The following is an 8568-nucleotide window of genomic DNA, read 5'->3' as shown; positions in this document are numbered from 1 at the left end:
CCGAATTTCTTCAGCCTCCTGAGGTTGAAGAGGCACTGCTGCACCTTCTTCACGATACTGTCTGTGTGGGTGGACCAATTCAGTTTGTCTGTGATGTGTACGCCGAGGAACTTAAAACTTACTACCCTCTCCACTACTGTTCCATCGATGTGGATAGGGGGGTGTTCCCTCTGCTGTTTCCTGAAGTCCACAATCATCTCCTTAGTTTTGTTGACGTTGAGTGTGAGGTTATTTTCCTGACACCACACTCCGAGGGCCCTCACCTCCTCCCTGTAGGCAGTCTCGTTGTTGTTGGTAATCAAGCCTACCACTGTTGTGTCGTCACAAACTTGATGATTGAGTTGGAGGCGTGCGTGGCCACGCAGTCGTGGGTGAACAGGGAGTGCAGAAAAGAGGGCTCAGAACGCACCCTTGTGGGGCCCCAGTGTTGAGGATCAGCGGGGTGGAGATGTTGTTACCTACCCTCACCACCTGGGGGCGGCCCGTCAGGAAGTCCAGTACCCAGTTGCACAGGGCGGGGTCGAGACCCAGGGTCTCGAGCTTGATGACGAGTTTTGAGGGTACTATGCTGTTAAATCCTGAGCTGTAGTCGATGAACAGCATTCTCACATAGGTATTCCTCTTGTCCAGATGGGTTAGGGCAGTGTGCAGTGTGGTTGAGATTGCATCGTCTGTGGACCTATTTGGGCGGTAAGCAAATTGGAGTGGGTCTAGGGTGTCAGGTAGGGTGGTGTAGGTTATTAGTATTAGCTATAGGGTGTATGCTATTAGGTATTAGTATTAGCTGTAAGGTGTAGGGTATTAGTATTAGTATTAGCTATGGGGTGTAGTCTATTAGGTATTAGTATTAGCTATCGGGCGTAGGGCATTAGTATTAGTATTAGCTTTTGGGTGTAGGCTATTAGGTATTCGTTTGAGTTATAGGGTATCACATTTTATTGGTCATGTACACGTGTTTAGCAGATGTTATTGCGGGTGTTGTGAAATGCTTGTGGTTTTAGCTCCGATAGGGCAGTAATATCTATCAATTTCACAATATGTACCCAATACACACAAATCTAAGTATTCAAATCTAGGTTTCTCTGTATACATGATCCATCCCACCAGAGGGTGGAGGGTCACCTGTATCAGGGGTTTTGACCAGATAGACACCTGCAGACACACAGTATAGTGCCTCCCATGTACTCTCCTAATATTAGATTTTTCTATACCACACATCACATGACTGTACAAAACTGCCAGCAGTAGAAAACTCTGCCAGGAGTATACAGTGTATTAGATACAAAAGTGTAGGGTATTAGTATTAGCTATTGGGTGTAGGCTATTAATATTAGATATTTTTGTATTTATTTTACCTTTATTTAACTAGGCAAGTAAGTTTTAGCTGTTGGGTGTAGGCTATTAGGTATTAGTATTAGCTATAGGGTGTAGGCTATTAGGTATTAGTATTAGCTATAGGGTATTAGCTATAGGTTGTCGGGTATTAGTATTAGCTATAAAGTGTAGGGTATTAGTATTAGTTATAGTGTAGGCTATTAGGTATTAGTATTAGCTATAAGGTGTAGGGTGTTAGTATTAGTTATAGGGTGTACGCTATTAGGTATTAGTATTAGCTATAGGGTGTAGGGTATTAGTATTAGCTATAGGGTGTAGGCAATTAGGTATTAGTGTTAGCTATAGGGTGTAGGATATTATTTATAGGGTGTGGGGTATTAGTTTTAGTTATAGGGTGTAGGCAATTAGGTATTAGTGTTAGCTATAGGGTGTAGGATATTAGCTATAGGGTGTGGGGTATTAGGTATTAGTATTAGCTATAGGGTGTAGGCAATTAGGTATTAGTATTAGCTATAGGGTGCAGGGTATTAGTATTAGCTGTAGGGTGTAGGCTATTAAGTATTAGTATTAGCTATCGGGTGTAGGCTATTAGATATTAGTATTAGCTATAGGGTGTAGGGTATTAGTATTAGTATTAGCTATAGGGTGCAGGGTATTAGTATTAGTATTAGCTATAGGGTGTAGGCAATTAGGTATTAGTGTTAGCTCTAGGGTGTAGGATATTAGCTATAGGGTGTGGGGTATTAGGTATTAGTATTAGCTATAGGGTGCAGGGTATTAGTATTAGCTGTAGGGTGTAGGCTATTAGTTATTAGTATTAGCTATCGGGTGTAGGCAATTAGGTATTAGTGTTAGCTATAGGGTGTAGGCAATTCGGTATTAGTGTTAGCTCTAGGGTGTAGGATATTAGCTATAGGGTGTGGGGTATTAGTATTAGCTGTAGGGTGTAGGCAATTAGGTATTAGTGTTAGCTATAGGGTGTAGGATATTAGCTATAGGGTGTACGGTATTAGGTATTAGTATTAGCTGTAGGGTGTAGGCTATTAGGTATTAGTATTAGCTATAGGGTGTAGGCAATTAGGTATTAGTGTTAGCTATAGGGTGTAGGATATTAGCTATAGGGTGTACGGTATTAGGTATTAGTATTCGCTGTAGGGTGTAGGCTATTAGGTATTAGTATTAGCTATCGTGTGTAGGCAATTAGGTATTAGTATTAGCTATAGGGTGCAGGGTATTAGTATTAGCTGTAGGGTGTAGGCTATTAGTTATTAGTATTAGCTATCGGGTGTAGGCTATTAGGTATTAGTATTAGCTATCGGGTGTAGGCTATTAGGTATCAGTATTAGCTATAGGGTGTAGGGTATTAGTATTAGTTATAGGGTGTAGGCTATTAGGTATTAGTATTAGCTATAGGGTGTAGGCAATTAGGTATTAGTGTTAGCTATAGGGTGTAGGATATTAGCTATAGGGTGTGGGGTATTAGGTATTAGTATTCGCTGTAGGGTGTAGGCTATTAGGTATTAGTATTAGCTATCGTGTGTAGGCAATTAGGTATTAGTATTAGCTATAGGGTGCAGGGTATTAGTATTAGCTGTAGGGTGTAGGCTATTAGTTATTAGTATTAGCTATCGGGTGTAGGCTATTAGGTATCAGTATTAGCTATAGGGTGTAGGGTATTAGTATTAGTTATAGGGTGTAGGCTATTAGGTATTAGTATTAGCTATAGGGTGTAGGTTATTAGCTATTGGTTGTGGGATATTAGTATTAGCTATAGGGTGTAGGCTATTAGCTATAGGGTATGGGGTATTAAGTATTAGTATTAGCTACAGGATAGTGCATTCGTAATGTATTCAGACCCCTTCACATTTTCCACATTTTGTTACATTACAGCCTTATTCTAAAATGGAAGTTATTTTGACCCCTCATCAATCTACAAACAATACCCCATAATGACATCACAATACCGCATAATGACAAACCAAAGTAAAAAATAAAATAAAATAAAAAACATTTTTGCACATTTTTGCACATTAATTAAGTATTCAGACCCTTTACAATGAGATCAGATGCATCCTGATTCCATTGATCATCCTTGAGATGTTTCTACAACTTGATTGGAGTCCACCTGTGGTAAATTCAATTGATTGGACATGATTTGGAAAGGCACACACCTGTCTATATAAGGTCACAGTTGACAGTGCATGTCAAAGCAAAACCAAGCCATGAGGTCAAAGGAATTGTCTGTAGAGCTCCGAGACAGGATTGTGCCGAGGCACAGATCTGGGGAAGGGTACAAAAACATTTCTGCAGCATTGAAGGTCCCCAAGAACACAGTCACCCCCATCATTCTTAAATTTAAGAATTTGGAACCACCAAGACTTCCTAGAGCTGGCTGCCCGCCCAGCCAAACTGAGAAATCGGGGGAGAATGGCCTTGGTCAGGGAGGTGACTAAGAACCCAATGGTCACTCTGACAGAGCTCCAGAGTTCCTTTGTGGAGATGGGAGAACCTTCCAGAAGGACAACCATCTCTGCAGCACTCCCCCAATCAGGCCTTTATGGTAGAGTGGCCAGACGGAGGCCACTCTTGATGAATACCTGCTCCATAGCACTGAAGACCTCAGACTGGGGCGAAGGTTCACCTTCCAACAGAACAACGCCCGTAAGCACACAGCCAAGACAACACAGGAGTGGCTTTGGGACAAGTCTCTAAATAACCTTGTGTGGCCTAGCCAGAGCCCGGACATGAACCCTATCTAACATCTCTGGAGAGACCTGAAAATAGCTGTGAGCAACGCTCCCCTTCCAACCTCACAGAGCTTGAGAGGATCTGTGGAGAAGAATGGAACATATTCCCCAAATACAGGTGTGCCAAGCTTGTAATATCATACCCAAGAAGATTGGAGGCTGTAATCGATGCCAAAGGTGTTTCAACAAAGTACTTTGTAAAGGGTCTGAATACTTATGTAACTGTGATTTTTCAGTTGATTTTAATAAATTAGCAAAAATATGTAACGTTTTTGCTTTGTCGATTTGAGTATTTGAAATGTATTTTAAATCATTTTTAGAATAAGGCTAACGTAACACAATGCGGAAAAAGTGGGAAGAATTGTTGTTACACCATGTAGGAGCAGTATAGACCTAGTCTGTTCATTATATACATCTACATGATGTATTGTTACAACATGTGGGAGCAGTATAGACCTAGTCTGTTCATTATATACATCTACATGATGTATTGTTACACCTTGTAGGAGCAGTGTAGACCTACATTAGCTAGCTACTTATTTAGGTTTAGTATGACTTATTAAATGAAACTGCCTTACATGTTCTGTAGCAAACGTCTTTTTATTTGCACTAATCAATCAACACATTCAGGTCTTTGTATGTGTCAATATAATAGTATTATTTAATTAAATCCATTTAAAATAATCTGTCTGAAAATAAAAATATGATCCTCAAATGCGTTTCCCCTCCAGTCAGCAGACGGCGAAATGCGTCTTTCAGGCGACGCTGCCACCGTGACGTATAATCTAGTGGACGGTTCTTCATAAACAGCTCGTCAACCACCTCGGTAGCTTGCTAACCAACATAGCCGAAAGATTCAAGCTATTTATACGCTTTCGGTGTATATTAGCTACTGTGTTTTCGACACACTTCTGTGTCTAAACTTGTTAACCTATTTAATTTAATATTACGTTATTTTGTATTAGTCAGCTATAGTAGCTGGCTGGTTTAGTTAGCACTAGCCTAGTCGCTAATGATAGCTAGCTAACATCCCCGACCATGAGTTCACTCAACTACTCTCCTCCTGTTCAAGAAGAGCAGGTCTGCTGGGCGGAGAAAGAGGGTCTGTGGCTGAACATTGTTGTGAAAGAGGAGAAGGAAGAGGAGGAGGTCACAGTTAAACAAGAAGTAGGGGGTGATGCTGTTACTGTGAAAGAAGAAGAGAAAAACGTTTCAGTGAAAGAAGAGGAAGACGCGTTCAGAGTGAAGGAGGAGGAAGATGTAACAGTTAAAGAAGAGGAGGATGCAGTTTTTGGAGTGAAGGAGGAGGAGGAGGGGGAGATGACTGTCACGTTGAAGGAGGAAGAAGAGGAGGTTGGAGATCTGTTTCACACCAGTAAGTACCGTCTCTGCAGTCGTTGAACCAATATGCAGTAAAGGGGTTCTACACTTTAATGTTGTTCTGTAGGAATGGCTGAAGCTACACTAACGTGTAGAACATCAAGAGTGGACCATCAACAAAACGTTAACAATTGATCAAATGCATCTAATGACATTGCCTGAAATACTGTAGTCCTCAATATCTCCTATTAGATTAGCCCAATATGTACTCTTAAAGGGGCATTCAGCAGTTGTTACATCCATTTTGGGACTTATACATTAATGATTTGTACCCATTGTTTCTTGAAGAAGTCACTTATAAATGCCTCATGAGCTTAGTTCAACTGTCGTACCCCATTAGAACCCAAAATATAAGCTTTTTTTACTCCAATGTTTATCAGTAAATGTAAAATGTATCCTCAACATAATTAATTGATTTGAGTCTCAAGCATTACTAAAACATTTAACATTTTCATTTAATTCTTTAAAAAAAAATCTAATTTAGAATAAGTAACGTAACAAAATGTGTAAAAGGGGAAGCGGTCTGAACTTAATGAATGCGCTGGGGCCCCAACTAAAGAAAATCAAGGGTCAACCAAGAGTCATCTTTTCTTTCTACAAACCGATTGGTAGAAATGTTATAACGTTTATTTTTCCATATATAGACACACCCCATGTGTTTTAATTAAATCAACTATACTAAACTGGTCTGATGCTTTAAGCACGCTGTTTGATTAAATAATTAAGACACACAAATTACTCGGGAGCCAGAGATCAAGATAGCCTAACCACCAGAAAAAAAAAACTCTTCCTCCTCCCGCTGCTGCTGGCCTTCGTACATTCTGATGTTATGCTCCTAAAGTTTCTGGTAATGGGCTACACCAGCAGTCTGCAACCTTTTCCATTCCATCCATCCTTTCGGTTCCTTTTGGCAAACTCCAAGCAGGCTGTTGTGTCTTTTACTGAGGAGTGGCTTCCGTCTGGCCACTCTACCACGAAGGCCTGATTGTTGGAGTGCTGCAGAGATGGTTATCCTTCTGTAAAGTTTTCCCATCTCCACAGAGGAACTCTGGAGCGCTGTCAGAGTGACCATCAGGTGTTTGGTCACCTCCCTGACCAAGGTCCTTCTCCCCCAATCGCTCAGTTTGGCCGGGTGACCAGCTCTAGGAAGCGTATTCCATTTAAAAATGATGGAGGTCACTGTGTTCTTGGGGACTTTCAATGCTGCAGAATTTTTTTGGTACCCTTCCCCAGATCTGTGCCTCGACATAATCCTGTCTTGGAGCTCTCCGGACAATTTCTTCGACCTCATTTCTTCTTTTTTTCTCTTGACATGCACTGTCAACTGTTGGACGTTATATTGACTGGTGTGTGCCTTCCAAATCATGTCCAATCAATTGAATTTACCACAGGTGGACTCTGAACAAGTTGTAGATACATCTCAAGGATGATTAATGGAAACAAGATGCACCTGAAAGCAATTTCGAATCTCATAGCAAAGGGTCTGAAAATAATATGTAAATATGTATGTAAATAAGGTATTTCTGTTTATCTGTTGTCATTATGGGCTATTGATGACACCACCCTGAAACAAGATAGCCTAACCATCAGAAAAAAACTATTCCTTCGCCTACTCCTCCCGCTGCTGCTGGCCTTTGTAAATTCTGATGTTATGCTCCTATAGTTTCTGGTAATAGACTACACCAGCAGTTGTTATGCTCCTATAGTTTCTGGTAATAGGCTACACCGGCAGTTGTTATGCTCCTATAGTTTCTGGTAATAGGCTACACCAGCAGTCGTTATGCTCCTATAGTTTCTGGTAATAGGCTACACCAGCAGTCGTTATGCTCCTATAGTTTCTGGTAATAGGCTACACCAGCAGTCGTTATGCTCCTATAGTTTCTGGTAATAGGCTACACCAGCAGTCAGCAACCCTTTCCATTTGGTGCCAAGTTTTCTGACCATTTCTACTGATCTGGTGCCAGTTATGATTTTCATATTCACATTTTATTGGAACAGTTTCATTTAATTTATAATAGTAATGATAATTATTATAGTCTTTATCTCAACATCATTCTCTGTGGTTAATCTACATTCTATTTAAATGAAAATTATAAAGAAACATTTTTATTGCCGTTGCTAACTTTCTTTTTAATAAGCTACATAAAGCTCAAAAATGCTAACATTGCAGCCTGCATGTATAAAATATCCTGATAAATAAATATCATATAAATCTCATCTTGAACTTCTTCCATTTTCTAATAATTGCGCCAACAGTTGTTGCCTTCTCACCAAGCTGTCCTGTAGCCCATCCCAGCCTTGTGCAGGTCTACAATTTTATCCCTGATGTCCTTAACACAGCTCTCTGGTCTTGGCCATTGTGGAGAGGTTGGAGTCTGTTTGATTGAGTGTGTGGACAGGTGTCTTTTATACAGGTAACAAGTTCAAACAGGTGCAGTTAATACAGGTAATGAGTCGAGAACAGGAGGGTTTCTTAAAGAAAAATGAACAGGTTTTCTGTTCGAGCCGGAATTCTTACTGGTTGGTAGGTGATCAAATACTTATGTCATGCCATAAAATGCAAATTATTTACTTAAAAATCATACAATGTGATTTTCTGCAGTGTATCAAATACTTGTTCTCCCCACCGTAAGTATTTGATCACCTACCAACCAGTAAGAATTCCGGCTCTCACAGACCTGTTAGTTTTAACAAACAGATCACTGACCATTTTGAATCTCACCGTACCTTCTCTGCTGTGCAATCCGATTTCCGAGCTGGTCACGGGTGCACCTCAGCCACACTCAAGGTAGTAAACAATATCATAACCGGCATCGATAAAAGACAGTACTGTACAGCCGTCTTCATCGACCTGGCCAAAGCTTTCGACTCTGTCAATCACCGTATTCTTATCGGCAGACTCAACAGCCTTGGTTTTTCAAATGACTGACTCGCCTAGTTCACCAACTACTTCTCAGATAGAGTTCTGTATCAAATTGGAGGGCCTGTTGTCCAGACCTCTGGCAGTCTCTTTCGGGGTATCACAGGGTTCAATTCTCGGACCGACTCTTTTCTCTGTACATACCAACGATGTTGCTTTTACTGTGGGTTATTCATTGATCCACCT

At 40.7% G+C, this 8568-nt stretch overlaps 1 protein-coding gene across 2 annotated transcripts in view; it reads left to right on the top strand.

Moving 5' to 3' along the window:
* The first annotated feature begins 3370 nt into the window (after positions 1–3370).
* Positions 3371–8568, top strand: part of LOC110487387 (uncharacterized) — a 120962-nt gene continuing 115764 nt past the window's right edge. Inside the window, exon 1 of one of the 2 annotated variants that reach the window (XM_021559318.3) lies at positions 3371–5457. In XM_021559318.3, coding sequence (XP_021414993.3) covers positions 5121–5457 — 337 coding nt within the window. In that variant the 5' untranslated portion in view covers positions 3371–5120. The remainder of the gene's footprint in view (positions 5458–8568) is intronic. The other variant, XM_090196107.1, reaches the window with a different exon arrangement.

This window comes from Oncorhynchus mykiss, chromosome 13, assembly GCF_057628025.1.
Source record: "Oncorhynchus mykiss isolate SJ-2025 chromosome 13, ASM5762802v1, whole genome shotgun sequence".
Taxonomy (NCBI): Eukaryota; Metazoa; Chordata; class Actinopteri; order Salmoniformes; family Salmonidae; genus Oncorhynchus; species Oncorhynchus mykiss.
The sequence above is the reverse complement of the archived record's forward strand: the minus strand, read 5'-3'. Positions and strand labels throughout refer to the sequence as shown.